At 42.1% G+C, this 16,552-nt stretch overlaps 2 protein-coding genes across 2 annotated transcripts in view; both read left to right on the top strand.

The window, feature by feature from the left end:
• The window catches only part of LOC311111366 (mucin-5B-like), a gene marked incomplete at both ends in the record, with an annotated part of 81,298 nt that extends 70,893 nt beyond the window's left edge, over positions 1–10,405 (top strand). The window contains 2 exons of the mRNA XM_084154083.1: positions 9,861–9,939; positions 10,248–10,405. Of these exons, the coding sequence (XP_084010209.1) occupies positions 9,861–9,939; positions 10,248–10,405 (237 nt within the window). The remainder of the gene's footprint in view (positions 1–9,860; positions 9,940–10,247) is intronic.
• A 51-nt stretch (positions 10,406–10,456) lies between these two features.
• On the top strand, positions 10,457–15,817 carry LOC311111457 (intestinal mucin-like protein; the record flags this gene model as incomplete). Its single annotated transcript, XM_084154191.1, has 16 exons — positions 10,457–10,495; positions 10,701–10,884; positions 10,972–11,164; positions 11,357–11,535; positions 11,626–11,695; positions 11,785–11,915; positions 12,274–12,308; positions 12,611–12,779; positions 12,928–13,026; positions 13,125–13,165; positions 13,451–13,573; positions 13,815–13,913; positions 14,118–14,246; positions 14,543–14,582; positions 14,733–14,856; positions 15,610–15,817. 16 exons carry the CDS (start codon positions 10,457–10,459, stop codon positions 15,815–15,817), a joined length of 1,863 nt encoding a protein of 620 aa, XP_084010317.1.
• Between the last annotated feature and the right edge of the window lie 735 nt (positions 15,818–16,552).

The following is a 16,552-nucleotide window of genomic DNA, read 5'->3' as shown; positions in this document are numbered from 1 at the left end:
AACACACATCCCAACCACAACAACAACATCAACAGTTCCTCCAACCACAACTCCTACACCCACTACTAAAACCTTAACATCGACAGTTCCATCTACAACAACAAGTCGGCCTCCCACCTCTACTACAACTCCAACCACTACTCCTACATACACCACAACAGGAGTATCAACTACTCCCTGCAGTGGTGAAGAAAAATGTGTGTGGTCAGACTGGATCAACCTTGGTCAGCCAACCTCTGGATCTGAAGGTGGAGATAATGAATCCATTAAGAACATCATTGCTGCTGGTTATCACATTTGCTCAGTTCCAGAGGCAGTTGAATGTAGAGCAAAACAATACCCTGGACTTCAGATCTCTCAGCTTGGCCAAGACGTGACTTGCAATCCATCCGTTGGACTGATTTGTAACAACAATAAGCAAGGTCTTCAGCAAAAGTGCTTTGATTACGAGATTCGAGTGAAATGTTGTCAATGTGGACCCACAACATCCGTCCCAACCACAACAACAACATCAACAGTTCCTCCAACCACAACTCCTACACCCACTACTAAAACCTTAACATCGACAGTTCCATCTACAACAACAAGTCGGCCTCCCACCTCTACTACAACTCCAACCACTACTCCTACATACACCACAACAGGAGTATCAACTACTCCCTGCAGTGGTGAAGAAACATGTGTGTGGTCAGACTGGATCAACCTTGGTCAGCCAACCTCTGGATCTGAAGGTGGAGATAACGAATCCATTAAGAACATCATTGCTGCTGGTTATCACATTTGCTCAGCTCCAGAGGCAGTTGACTGCAGAGCAAAACAATACCCTGGACTTCAGATCTCTCAGCTTGGCCAAGACGTGACTTGCAATCCATCCGTTGGACTGATTTGTAACAACAATAAGCAAGGTCTTCAGCAAAAGTGCTTTGATTACGAGATTCGAGTGAAATGTTGTCAATGTGGACCCACAACATCCATCCCAACCACAACAACAAATTCAACAGTTCCTCCAACCACAACTCCTACACCCACTACTAAAACCTTAACATCGACAGTTCCATCTACAACAACAAGTCGGCCTCCCACCTCTACTACAACTCAAACCACTACTCCTACATACACCACAACAGGAGTATCAACTACTCCCTGCAGTGGTGAAGAAACATGTGTGTGGTCAGACTGGATCAACCTTGGTCAGCCAACCTCTGGATCTGAAGGTGGAGATAATGAATCCATTAAGAACATCATTGCTGCTGGTTATCACATTTGCTCAGTTCCAGAGGCAGTTGAATGTAGAGCAAAACAATACCCTGGACTTCAGATCTCTCAGCTTGGCCAAGACGTGACTTGCAATCCATCCGTTGGACTGATTTGTAACAACAATAAGCAAGGTCTTCAGCAAAAGTGCTTTGATTACGAGATTCGAGTGAAATGTTGTCAATGTGGACCCACAACATCCATCCCAACCACAACAACAACATCAACAGTTCCTCCAACCACAACTCCTACACCCACTACTAAAACTTTAACATCGACAGTTCCATCTACAACAACAAGTCGGCCTCCCACCTCTACTACAACTCCAACTACTACTCCTACATACACCACAACAGGAGTATCAACTACTCCCTGCAGTGGTGAAGAAACATGTGTGTGGTCAGACTGGATCAACCTTGGTCAGCCAACCTCTGGATCTGAAGGTGGAGATAATGAATCCATTAAGAACATCATTGCTGCTGGTTATCACATTTGCTCAGTTCCAGAGGCAGTTGAATGTAGAGCAAAACAATACCCTGGACTTCAGATCTCTCAGCTTGGCCAAGATGTGACTTGCAATCCATCCGTTGGACTGATTTGTAACAACAATAAGCAAGGTCTTCAGCAAAAGTGCTTTGATTACGAGATTCGAGTGAAATGTTGTCAATGTGAACCCACAACACACATCCCAACCACAACAACATCAACAGTTCCTCCAACCACAACTCCTACACCCACTACTAAAACCTTAACATCGACAGTTCCATCTACAACAACAAGTCGGCCTCTCACCTCTACTACAACTCCAACCACTACTCCTACATACACCACAACAGGAGTATCAACTACTCCCTGCAGTGGTGAAGAAACATGTGTGTGGTCAGACTGGATCAACCTTGGTCAGCCAACCTCTGGATCTGAAGGTGGAGATAATGAATCCATTAAGAAGATCATTGCTGCTGGTTATCACATTTGCTCAGTTCCAAAGGCAGTTGAATGTAGAGCAAAACAATACCCTGGACTTCAGATCTCTCAGCTTGGCCAAGACGTGACTTGCAATCCATCTGTTGGACTGATTTGTAACAACAATAAGCAAGGTCTTCAGCAAAAGTGCTTTGATTACGAGATTCGAGTGAAATGTTGTCAATGTGAACCCACAACACACATCCCAACCACAACAACAACATCAACAGTTCCTCCAACCACAACTCCTACACCCACTACTAAAACCTTAACATCGACAGTTCCATCTACAACAACAAGTCGGCCTCCCACCTCTACTACAACTCCAACCACTACTCCTACATACACCACAACAGGAGTATCAACTACTCCCTGCAGTGGTGAAGAAAAATGTGTGTGGTCAGACTGGATCAACCTTGGTCAGCCAACCTCTGGATCTGAAGGTGGAGATAATGAATCCATTAAGAACATCATTGCTGCTGGTTATCACATTTGCTCAGTTCCAGAGGCAGTTGAATGTAGAGCAAAACAATACCCTGGACTTCAGATCTCTCAGCTTGGCCAAGACGTGACTTGCAATCCATCCGTTGGACTGATTTGTAACAACAATAAGCAAGGTCTTCAGCAAAAGTGCTTTGATTACGAGATTCGAGTGAAATGTTGTCAATGTGGACCCACAACATCCGTCCCAACCACAACAACAACATCAACAGTTCCTCCAACCACAACTCCTACACCCACTACTAAAACCTTAACGTCGACAGTTCCATCTACAACAACAAGTCGGCCTCCCACCTCTACTACAACTCCAACCACTACTCCTACATACACCACAACAGGAGTATCAACTACTCCCTGCAGTGGTGAAGAAACATGTGTGTGGTCAGACTGGATCAACCTTGGTCAGCCAACCTCTGGATCTGAAGGTGGAGATAATGAATCCATTAAGAACATAATTGCTGCTGGTTATCACATTTGTTCAGCTCCAGAGGCAGTTGAGTGCAGAGCAAAACAATACCCTGGACTTCAGATCTCTCAGCTTGGCCAAGATGTGACTTGCAGTCCATCCGTTGGACTGATTTGTAACAACAATAAGCAAGGTCTTAAGCAAAAGTGCTTTGATTACGAGATTCGAGTGAAATGTTGTCAATGTGAACCCACAACACAAATCCCAACCACAACATCAACAGTTCCTCCAACCACAACTCCTACACCCACTACTAAAACCTTAACATCGACAGTTCCATCTACAACAACAAGTCGGCCTCCCACCTCTACTACAACTCCAACCACTACTCCTACATACACCACAACAGGAGTATCAACTACTCCCTGCAGTGGTGAAGAAACATGTGTGTGGTCAGACTGGATCAACCTTGGTCAGCCAACCTCTGGATCTGAAGGTGGAGATAATGAATCCATTAAGAACATCATTGCTGCTGGTTATCACATTTGCTCAGCTCCAGAGGCAGTTGAGTGCAGAGCAAAACAATACCCTGGACTTCAGATCTCTCAGCTTGGCCAAGATGTGACTTGCAATCCATCCGTTGGACTGATTTGTAACAACAATAAGCAAGGTCTTCAGCAAAAGTGCTTTGATTACGAGATTCGCGTGAAATGTTGTCAATGTGGACCCACAACATCCATCCCAACCACAACAACAACATCAACAGTTCCTCCAACCACAACTCCTACACCCACTACTAAAACCTTAACATCGACAGTTCCATCTACAACAACAAGTCGGCCTCCCACCTCTACTACAACTCCAACCACTGCTCCTACATACACCACAACAGGAGTATCAACTACTCCCTGCAGTGGTGAAGAAACATGTGTGTGGTCAGACTGGATCAACCTTGGTCAGCCAACCTCTGGATCTGAAGGTGGAGATAATGAATCCATTAAGAACATCATTGCTGCTGGTTATCACATTTGCTCAGTTCCAGAGGCAGTTGAATGTAGAGCAAAACAATACCCTGGACTTCAGATCTCTCAGCTTGGCCAAGACGTGACTTGCAATCCATCCGTTGGACTGATTTGTAACAACAATAAGCAAGGTCTTCAGCAAAAGTGCTTTGATTACGAGATTCGAGTGAAATGTTGTCAATGTGGACCCACAACATCCGTCCCAACCACAACAACAACATCAACAGTTCCTCCAACCACAACTCCTACACCCACTACCAAAATCTTAACATCGACAGTTCCATCTACAACAACAAGTCGGCCTCCCACCTCTACTACAACTCCAACCACTACTCCTACATACACCACAACAGGAGTATCAACTACTCCCTGCAGTGGTGAAGAAACATGTGTGTGGTCAGACTGGATCAACCTTGGTCAGCCAACCTCTGGATCTGAAGGTGGAGATAATGAATCCATTAAGAACATCATTGCTGCTGGTTATCACATTTGCTCAGCTCCAGAGGCAGTTGAGTGCAGAGCAAAACAATACCCTGGACTTCAGATCTCTCAGCTTGGCCAAGATGTGACTTGCAGTCCATCCGTTGGACTGATTTGTAACAACAATAAGCAAGGTCTTAAGCAAAAGTGCTTTGATTACGAGATTCGAGTGAAATGTTGTCAATGTGAACCCACAACACACATCCCAACCACAACAACAACATCAACAGTTCCTCCAACCACAACTCCTACACCCACTACTAAAACCTTAACATCGACAGTTCCATCTACAACAACAAGTCGGCCTCCCACCTCTACTACAACTCCAACCACTACTCCTACATACACCACAACAGGAGTATCAACTACTCCCTGCAGTGGTGAAGAAACATGTGTGTGGTCAGACTGGATCAACCTTGGTCAGCCAACCTCTGGATCTGAAGGTGGAGATAATGAATCCATTAAGAACATCATTGCTGCTGGTTATCACATTTGCTCAGCTCCAGAGGCAGTTGAGTGCAGAGCAAAACAATACCCTGGACTTCAGATCTCTCAGCTTGGCCAAGATGTGACTTGCAATCCATCCGTTGGACTGATTTGTAACAACAATAAGCAAGGTCTTCAGCAAAAGTGCTTTGATTACGAGATTCGAGTGAAATGTTGTCAATGTGAACCCACAACACACATCCCAACCACAACAACAACATCAACAGTTCCTCCAACCACAACTCCTACACCCACTAATAAAACCTTAACATCGACAGTTCCATCTACAACAACAAGTCGGCCTCCCACCTCTACTACAACTCCAACCACTACTCCTACATACACCACAACAGGAGTATCAACTACTCCCTGCAGTGGTGAAGAATCATGTGTGTGGTCAGACTGGATCAACCTTGGTCAGCCAACCTCTGGATCTGAAGGTGGAGATAATGAATCCATTAAGAACATCATTGCTGCTGGTTATCACATTTGCTCAGTTCCAGAGGGAGTTGAATGTAGAGCAAAACAATACCCTGGACTTCAGATCTCTCAGCTTGGCCAAGACGTGACTTGCAATCCATCCGTTGGACTGATTTGTAACAACAATAAGCAAGGTCTTCAGCAAAAGTGCTTTGATTACGAGATTCGAGTGAAATGTTGTCAATGTGGACCCACAACATCCGTCCCAACCACAACAACAACATCAACAGTTCCTCCAACCACAACTCCTACACCCACTACTAAAACCTTAACATCGACAGTTCCATCTACAACAACAAGTCGGCCTCCCACCTCTACTACAACTCCAACCACTACTCCTACATACACCACAACAGGAGTATCAACTACTCCCTGCAGTGGTGAAGAAACATGTGTGTGGTCAGACTGGATCAACCTTGGTCAGCCAACCTCTGGATCTGAAGGTGGAGATAATGAATCCATTAAGAACATCATTGCTGCTGGTTATCACATTTGCTCAGTTCCAGAGGCAGTTGAATGTAGAGCAAAACAATACCCTGGACTTCAGATCTCTCAGCTTGGCCAAGACGTGACTTGCAATCCATCCGTTGGACTGATTTGTAACAACAATAAGCAAGGTCTTCAGCAAAAGTGCTTTGATTACGAGATTCGAGTGAAATGTTGTCAATGTGGACCCACAACATCCGTCCCAACCACAACAACAACATCAACAGTTCCTCCAACCACAACTCCTACACCCACTACTAAAACCTTAACATCGACAGTTCCATCTACAACAACAAGTCGGCCTCCCACCTCTACTACAACTCCAACCACTACTCCTACATACACCACAACAGGAGTATCAACTACTCCCTGCAGTGGTGAAGAAACATGTGTGTGGTCAGACTGGATCAACCTTGGTCAGCCAACCTCTGGATCTGAAGGTGGAGATAATGAATCCATTAAGAACATCATTGCTGCTGGTTATCACATTTGCTCAGCTCCAGAGGCAGTTGAGTGCAGAGCAAAACAATACCCTGGACTTCAGATCTCTCAGCTTGGCCAAGATGTGACTTGCAATCCATCCGTTGGACTGATTTGTAACAACAATAAGCAAGGTCTTCAGCAAAAGTGCTTTGATTATGAGATTCGAGTGAAATGTTGTCAATGTGAACCCACAACACACATCCCAACCACAACAACAACATCAACAGTTCCTCCAACCACAACTCCTACACCCACTACTAAAACCTTAACATCGACAGTTCCATCTACAACAACAAGTCGGCCTCCCACCTCTACTACAACTCCAACCACTACTCCTACATACACCACAACAGGAGTATCAACTACTCCCTGCAGTGGTGAAGAAACATGTGTGTGGTCAGACTGGATCAACCTTGGTCAGCCAACCTCTGGATCTGAAGGTGGAGATAATGAATCCATTAAGAACATCATTGCTGCTGGTTATCACATTTGCTCAGTTCCAGAGGGAGTTGAATGTAGAGCAAAACAATACCCTGGACTTCAGATCTCTCAGCTTGGCCAAGACGTGACTTGCAATCCATCCGTTGGACTGATTTGTAAAAACAATAAGCAAGGTCTTCAGCAAAAGTGCTTTGATTACGAGATTCGAGTGAAATGTTGTCAATGTGAACCCACAACACACATCCCAACCACAACAACAACATCAACAGTTCCTCCAACCACAACTCCTACACCCACTACTAAAACCTTAACATCGACAGTTCCATCTACAACAACAAGTCGGCCTCCCACCTCTACTACAACTCCAACCACTACTCCTACATACACCACAACAGGAGTATCAACTACTCCCTGCAGTGGTGAAGAAACATGTGTGTGGTCAGACTGGATCAACCTTGGTCAGCCAACCTCTGGATCTGAAGGTGGAGATAATGAATCCATTAAGAACATCATTGCTGCTGGTTATCACATTTGCTCAGTTCCAGAGGCAGTTGAATGTAGAGCAAAACAATACCCTGGACTTCAGATCTCTCAGCTTGGCCAAGACGTGACTTGCAATCCATCCGTTGGACTGATTTGTAACAACAATAAGCAAGGTCTTCAGCAAAAGTGCTTTGATTACGAGATTCGAGTGAAATGTTGTCAATGTGGACCCACAACATCCATCCCAACCACAACAACAACATCAACAGTTCCTCCAACCACAACTCCTACACCCACTACTAAAACCTTAACATCGACAGTTCCATCTACAACAACAAGTCGGCCTCCCACCTCTACTACAACTCCAACCACTACTCCTACATACACCACAACAGGAGTATCAACTACTCCCTGCAGTGGTGAAGAAACATGTGTGTGGTCAGACTGGATCAACCTTGGTCAGCCAACCTCTGGATCTGAAGGTGGAGATAATGAATCCATTAAGAACATCATTGCTGCTGGTTATCACATTTGCTCAGTTCCAAAGGCAGTTGAATGTAGAGCAAAACAATACCCTGGACTTCAGATCTCTCAGCTTGGCCAAGACGTGACTTGCAATCCATCCGTTGGACTGATTTGTAACAACAATAAGCAAGGTCTTCAGCAAAAGTGCTTTGATTATGAGATTCGAGTGAAATGTTGTCAATGTGGACCCACAACATCCATCCCAACCACAACAACAACATCAACAGTTCCTCCAACCACAACTCCTACACCCACTACTAAAACCTTAACATCGACAGTTCCATCTACAACAACAAGTCGGCCTCCCACCTCTACTACAACTCCAACCACTACTCCTACATACACCACAACAGGAGTATCAACTACTCCCTGCAGTGGTGAAGAAACATGTGTGTGGTCAGACTGGATCAACCTTGGTCAGCCAACCTCTGGATCTGAAGGTGGAGATAATGAATCCATTAAGAACATCATTGCTGCTGGTTATCACATTTGCTCAGCTCCAGAGGCAGTTGAATGTAGAGCAAAACTATACCCTGGACTTCAGATCTCTCAGCTTGGCCAAGACGTGACTTGCAATCCATCCGTTGGACTGATTTGTAACAACAATAAGCAAGGTCTTCAGCAAAAGTGCTTTGATTACGAGATTCGAGTGAAATGTTGCCAATGTGGACCCACAACATCCATCCCAACCACTACAACAACATCAACAGTTCCTCCAACCACAACTCCTACTCCCACTACTAAAACCTTAACATCGACAGTTCCATCTACAACAACAAGTCGGCCTCCCACCTCTACTACAACTCCAACCGCTACTCCTACATACACCACAACAGGAGTATCAACTACTCCCTGCAGTGGTGAAGAAACATGTGTGTGGTCAGACTGGATCAACCTTGGTCAGCCAACCTCTGGATCTGAAGGTGGAGATAATGAATCTATTAAGAACATCATTGCTGCTGGTTATCACATTTGCTCAGCTCCAGAGGCAGTTGAGTGCAGAGCTAAACAGTACCCTGGACTTCAGATCTCTCAGCTTGGCCAAGATTTGACTTGCAATCCATCCGTTGGACTGATTTGTAACAACAATAAGCAAGGTCTCCAGCAAAAGTGCTTCGATTATGAGATTCGAGTGAAATGTTGTCAATGTGGACCCACAACTCACATCCCAACGACCACAACATTGGCTCCCACAACAACAATGACAACAACTCAGCCACCCTTCACTAGTGTTATTCCTACAACCTCATTAGTTGTAATAACTGGTGGAACAACCAAACCAACGATTCCATCCACTGAACACATTAATTGTTCTTGCTACTTCAATCATACTGATTTCCCCATTGGTAAGTTTTAATATTCCCCCTTTCCAAGTTTGAAACCTTTTGTACGTTACCATTAATTTACCCATTATTAATGTTCAATTTGTATGGCATTATACACGTTAAATTTGAAATCTTTTAATGCTCCTAAAATACTTTCAGGCTCAAATGTCTACAATGTCTCTGACCATGATGGATGGTGCTACTATGCTTTCTGCAACAATACTTGTGAAGTAGAAACACATTCTACCAGATGTAATACATCAACTACTCCAGTTCCTCCTACTACACCAACCACTACACACCTTTCAACAACAACAGAAAGACCAACCACCACCCCAAAACAACCACCTCCTAACTGTGACCATGACCATCCTCCAAGACTGGTATTTACTCTGCTATAGATAATAACTTTTGTGGAATCATTCCATAGGAATTATTATTTACAAAATGATGATTTTATTACAAAAATAATTGTTTTATTTCATAGATATTTCCTGTAAGCCTAATATTTTTCTGTGTTTGTAGAACGGTGAAAGCTGGATCCATAACCAGTGCACCAATGGAACATGCGCCAACGGGAAAGTTATTTATGAGCATGTACAATGTGAGACTCCGAAGCCTATAGCATGTGAAAATAACTATCCTCCAATCCAAGTGTATGACGAATCTGGATGCTGTTTCCACTATGAGTGTCAATGTAAGTTCACAAAATCCACTTTAGCTATTGATTTTAGTTCAAAATCTGAAAAATTATACTTACTATTGACTGGTTTCGAGTTATCTAATAGTTACCAGCAGTAAATGTATATGAATGTCTAACAAGGGAAACATATCATCACAGCACTATTAATTCAGCATAAAACATTCCACATCCGTGTGCTTTTAAATGATAATTGTTCTCTTCTTACAAAGGTATCTGCTATGGTTGGGGAGACCCTCACTATGTCACCTTTGATGGAACATACTATGGCTTCCAAGGAAATTGTTCTTACGTCTTGGTCAAAGAAATCCTGCCAAAGTACAACTTCAGTGTTGTAATCGACAATTACTATTGTGATGCCCCAGATGGGCTTTCCTGTCCTCAGTCTCTGACAATTTATTATCAATCTTACGAGATATTCATGACCAAGAAGGACGTTGATGGAGTTTTCACAAGTCTGGTAATTAAAATATCTAAAATACTGAATGTTCAAGACATTTTCATTCATTTTTCATTTAAGAGGAATTAGCTTTTTGATTAGCTTAGATATAAATTAGCTTTCATTTAAGATGGATATACTTCCTCTATGTATTAGATAAAGGAGACAGTTCTAGAATAGTATTGGGTATACAAATATTGAATTATTGTAACCATTTTTGTCTTAGATTGATGTAAACCAGCAACGCATCATCCCAGCATATGAGACCAAGGACTTCCGCATCACAGACAACGGAATTGACACCCTTTTAGTCATACCAGCAATTAATGCCAAGGTGTCTTTCACTGGTCTTATGTTTAGCATATACCTGCCCTGGGACAAGTTCAGTGGCAACACTGAGGGACAGTGTGGTGAGTACAGGTGTTTTACGGTCACTCTGTTACCATGATTACCCCATGATGTCTCATTGTCTAACAATGGTATTCAATATTATTCAGGGACATGTGACAACAACCGGACAGATGACTGTCGCTTGCCAAATGGGACTATCGATTCATCTTGTCCTGACATGGCACACCAATGGCATGTTGCAGACCACAATAACAGTCATTGCACGCCACCACCACCAGAGCCGACACCACCACAACCAACATGCAGCGATCCACCTATTTGTCATCTCATTCAAAGCGAGTAAGTAGCAATTCGTATTTACAAGAAACCTATCTTCTCTGTAGGATCGATAACCTTTCAATCAGAATCATCTCAGTGCCAGCAACTTGACATACTAAAACACGGCAATCATTTGAAAAAGCCTGAAGACAGTACGAAGTGAATTATCATGTTTAAGTATCTACTCTAACTGAAGCGTGGCATCTTTTTAAGGGTCTTTGAGAGTTGCCATAAGGTAATCCCCTACGAGCCATTCCTTGTGGCATGCATCTTTGATGTGTGTCATATGAGAGATGTCAAAATTGGCTGCACCAGCATGCAGACCTATGCTGATGCATGTGCACAAGCAGGAGTCTGTATTGAGTGGAGAAATTATACAAATGGACAATGTGGTAAGTAGATCACTCCTCAAGACCATAAAACTCAGACAGATGTATGATGTAGCTTATTAGTTATTAACCTTTTTCTCTCACCCTCTACAGACTTCACATGCGAGAAACCCAAGGTTTATAATGCCTGCGGTCCACAAGTTGAACCAACCTGTAATGCCTGGTATGTATAATGCTGTTGTTGTTCAGTGGATGGGCATAATGATGGGGAAAAGTCTCTCAGGTATTGACACTTTTTAAATATCTCTGCAGGTACAATTTTAAATTCATCCAGACTCAAAATGAGTTCAGTGTCATGGGAGATATAGAATTGGAGGGATGTTATTGCCCCAATGGTACCATTCTGATGAGTTCCACTTCAAACTACTGTATCCCCAGCTGTGGTAAGGATGGTTCAATAACAGCATTGTATGATGACGGTGTGGTGACTTACAGTATGGTGCTGTGATAGTAGCTACATCCTGCTGACCTTCACTTTGGGAATCACAAAGTGTTAATTGTTCATTGCTACTGTAATTGTCTTTTGAAAGCTGGTTCAGCTTTTTGTAAAAAAACAACAACAAAGAAAACTGTTTAACCACAGCATTTTTCACAGATACTTCAATGGTGTTGGTTTTGGTTTATATTGATTTATATTGATTTTATCAAGTGCTTCCGGTACATACAGTACATTATCAAAACTAAGTAGTGGAATGTACTGTATTTCAATTACAATGTATTATTTTCTCTTTGGTTCGTCAGATATTTGCCCGTTGCCAAATGGAGAATGGAAAGAGGTAAAATTGTAGTTGAATTTCTCTCACAGGTTTTAGCAGAGAACAGAAACAATTTGTTTCTGATATACACATTAACATCATGTGGGTAGTTCACTTTTGACAATCATGTATAATAATGTATGCAATAGTAATAATAATAATAATAATAACAATAATAATAATAATTTATTACATTTCTATAGTGCTTTTCTTAGAACCTCAAAGTGCTTCAGTAATGCATGATTCCACACACAGAATGATTGAACTTTGTGCTGGTCGTGTCAATGCAAACCTTGATGAGCTTAAATTGTTCCTCATTGCAGGCTAATGAGACCTGGGTGAGCAACTGCCAGGATTGTGTTTGTGACCCGTACAGTCTGGAAATCCAATGCCAGCCTGTGGCATGCCAACATCAGCCTCCTCTCACCTGTGATCAGGAGGGCCAAGTTAAGGTCGTAGAAACTGTTGACTGTTGTCAAAAGGACAAATGCGGTGAGTGACTTGTTAGGATAATGTGCTCTATATGTGGGCTTTCTAACATCTCCATTTAAACATTAACATTTTTGGTGACTTACTAATATATCCAACCAATGTGGCCATTTTCATCGTTTTTAAAACAATAGTTGTTTCTTTCTAACAGAGTGTGATGTCAAACGATGCTCTACTTCCAAGATAACTTGTCCAGTCGGATTCGAGATAGAGGCAACTATGGGAGTCTGTTGCCCAACTTATCAATGCTGTGAGTATGCGTCTGCATGTGCTTGAGTGTGCATACCATAGATATCCCAACATGTTAGTTGCTGTATTGAGTGGTTATCCATGTTCTTTGCCCCACAGTGCCAATGGATGTCTGCGTATTTAACAACACTGAATATCAGGTGAGAATGCTATCTATGCAATGTTCATTTTGGCCAGTCCCACCACTTCTACACTATCAACAATTTTGAATTTAACTTATTAAAAGAGGACAAAGTTATTTTACTTGCATACATTAATAACAAATGAAGTTAAACTAAACAAATTAAAACCCTCCATAAAGCAATTAGAGGCCTCTATTAGGGTCAATCCTTTCATGAGATTAGACAAACATTAGATTAGATAGAACACAAAAAGTGTCTCAATTCATACATTTTCCATTGAAATGTTGCATTTTCTCATTCCAGCCTGGTGCCAATGTTCCCGAGGACAAGTGTAAGAATTGTGTGTGTGGTGACAGGGTGGATCCCCAAACCCATCTACATATCATTGAGTGTCAACCTACTGAATGTGACACTCACTGCCAGCAGGTAAGTGATCTCCATTAACACATTTACACCCTTTGGCCTCATATGTAATTCAACCAATATTTGCCAAGTTCTTATCCATGTCAAAATATTATAATAACCCTGATTCATCTGTGTCCACAATTGGGCTACTACTGAATAAGTGTAATTACTAGTGAATTACCTGGATCACACATTGGTATGAGAGAGATCATGTGCACATCATAAAGGTTTTCTCCTCTCTGGGCTGACTTCTTCCTTACAGGGCTATGATCATCAAGCCGTTCCTGGGCAGTGTTGTGGGAAGTGTGTACAGACAAGCTGTGTGGTTATGCTGCCAGATAACACCACACACACTATTCAGGTAAAATAGCATCAGGCAGCATTACTATTTACAATTCGTAAAACATATCAGTCCTATTTCGCTTGATTATTTAAAAACACCAACATGTAATTGTACTGTAGCACTAAAGTGTTATGCAAAATAACTATCTTACCAATGATACAGTATATCTTAAATCATTTGAAGAATCTCCTGTTGATATCTTTCACATTCTCACCTCTACAGCCTGGTTCCATCTGGATACCATCTGGAGACAAGTGTCTCAAGTTTGAGTGCGTAAAGATTATGGACCAACTCATCACAATGGAGGCTAAGACTGTGTGCCCTGACTTCTACCCAGAAGACTGCATACCCGTGAGTTACAATAAATTATCTGTAGTCCGGGAAACTGGCCCATTTTAAAAACAACTGGACAATGTGCAAAATAATACTTGTGAAATTCAGTTTAAACATGCCCAGTCGCTCAGACCAAGTCCTGTTGCTTAATATGGTAAACCTACTGTGTATTTATGTGAGGTTACAGACACCTGCTGCTTAAAGTGAACCATGCAAGAGCACTGCACTGAAAAACATGTGGAGCCGGTTTGGTAAACGCTACGTCAGTGACTTAAAAATGTCCTTGTTTTTTCTTCCATGTTCTTGTTTTTAAGGGAACTGAAGTCATTGCTCCAGATGGTTGCTGCCATGTCTGTGAGTGTCTTTTTAACACCATCCTTTTTGATGGACATTTGTAAATCATTCTTCCCCTTTATCATGCATTGAAAAAATAATTTTAGCTATTGCCATGGTCCTCAGGATGATTAACATTAATTCATTTGAAAATGTCACTTTTGTGTCCAGGTATTCCAAAATATAAGCCATGCAACGTGACAAAGGGCAAAGTGTACCTGGACAGCAATGGCTGCAAGTCTGCAAATGAGGTGGAAGTGACAACATGCGGTGGATCCTGTGGCACCTATGCCATGTGAGTATTTTGATCATTCCTGAAATATTTCAGGAACACTAACACATTAATCCTCCCAATAAAGCAGAATTGGGCTGCCTGTCTAAATGCAAACTGCAAATTATATTTGCAGTAATATGTTATGTTACAATGGCTGTGTTTGCATATCAAATCAAATCAAATCACATTTTATTGGCCACATGCGCCGAATACAACAGGTGCAGACATTACAGTGAAATGCTTACTTACAGCCCTTAACCAACAGTGCATTTATTTTTAACAAAAAAGTAAAAATAAAACAACAACAAAAAAAGTGTTGAGAAAAAAAGAGCAGAATTAAAATAAAATAACTGTAGGGAGGCTATATATACAGGGGGGTACCGGTGCAGAGTCAATGTGCGGGGGCACCGGCTAGTTGAGGTAGTTGAAGTAATATGTACATGTGGGTAGAGTTAAAGTGACTATGCATAAATAATTAACAGAGTAGCAGCAGCGTAAAAGGATGGTGTGGGGGGGGGCAGTGCAAATAGTCCGGGTAGCCATGATTAGCTGTTCAGGAGTCTTATGGCTTGGGGGTAGAAGCTGTTGAGAAGTCTGAGTTTACACAGGCAGCCCAATTCTGATATTTTGCCCAATTATTGGCAAAAGAGCTCATCTGATTGGTCAAAACATCAGAATTAGTCTGCCTGTGTAAACTCAGTCAGTGTTATATAATTACAACTGCTACCATCACTACTTCCACATAATGACATGGCCTCTCGTTTCTGTTTTCAGGTATTCTCTTGAGGCCAACATGATGGAGCGCTCTTGTAGCTGCTGTCGGGAAGTATCCACCACCAAGAAGGAAGTGGAGATGATCTGCCCAGACGGGTCAAAGTACAACCACTCCTACATCCACATCAATAAATGTGGCTGCCAGAGGACAGAGTGCGTGACCCCGGAGGAGACCCAGGTCACAAGGTCACGACGCAGGAGAAGATGAATGACTCGCCACTACCATCCCTTTACTGCTTAGATTAGTTCTCTATTTATGTTCAACTTGTTCACTTTCCTGCAAAGTACTCTGCTAAAAGTAGGATAAATAGTTTCAGCTTTTTTGTCTAATTTTGTTTTGTTTTAGCCATTCAAAACACATAAATAAATTTGGCAACAGGCTATGCATATATACCACGTTCTTGTTTTCATTCGTTTTGAAATTCTGTTGAGAAATATTTGATTGCAGACATCCAGTTCAACAGTGACTTATCCTCTTCCAGACAAACAACCACAATTCAAAGTGTCAAAACAAATTTGAGATGGTGTTAGGTTAGAGAAACTGATCAGTAATCAGAAAGTTGCTGGTTTCAGATCCCTGGCACCACTTCCTACAGTTGTCCTTGAGCAACGCACTTAGCTAACCTCTACATAGCTCCAGGGGCAGCACTGTGGCTGACCCTGTGCTCCTCCCTATACAGTACTAAAGACACATTTTCGCCTTTGATGGACTAATCATTTAATAAAGTACTTATCCTAACTCATCTCTCATATTAAATAAAGTATACATGATATAAAATTATAAACATAAAAACCAAGAAGGAGCAGATCACTTCATTTTAACTGTACAAAGTGTACAAAGTATAAAATGTACAAAATGCAAAGGGAAGTACATGGGGCATGTGTGATTATATATAACAAACTGGGTATTGTGCATTATGCACTTAAACAATTTCTTTCAAAT

This window comes from Coregonus lavaretus, assembly GCF_964263955.1.
Source record: "Coregonus lavaretus genome assembly, chromosome: 37".
NCBI classification, from domain to species: domain Eukaryota; kingdom Metazoa; phylum Chordata; class Actinopteri; order Salmoniformes; family Salmonidae; genus Coregonus; species Coregonus lavaretus.
Note: the sequence above shows the minus strand (reverse complement) of the source record. Positions and strands in the feature narration are given on the sequence as shown.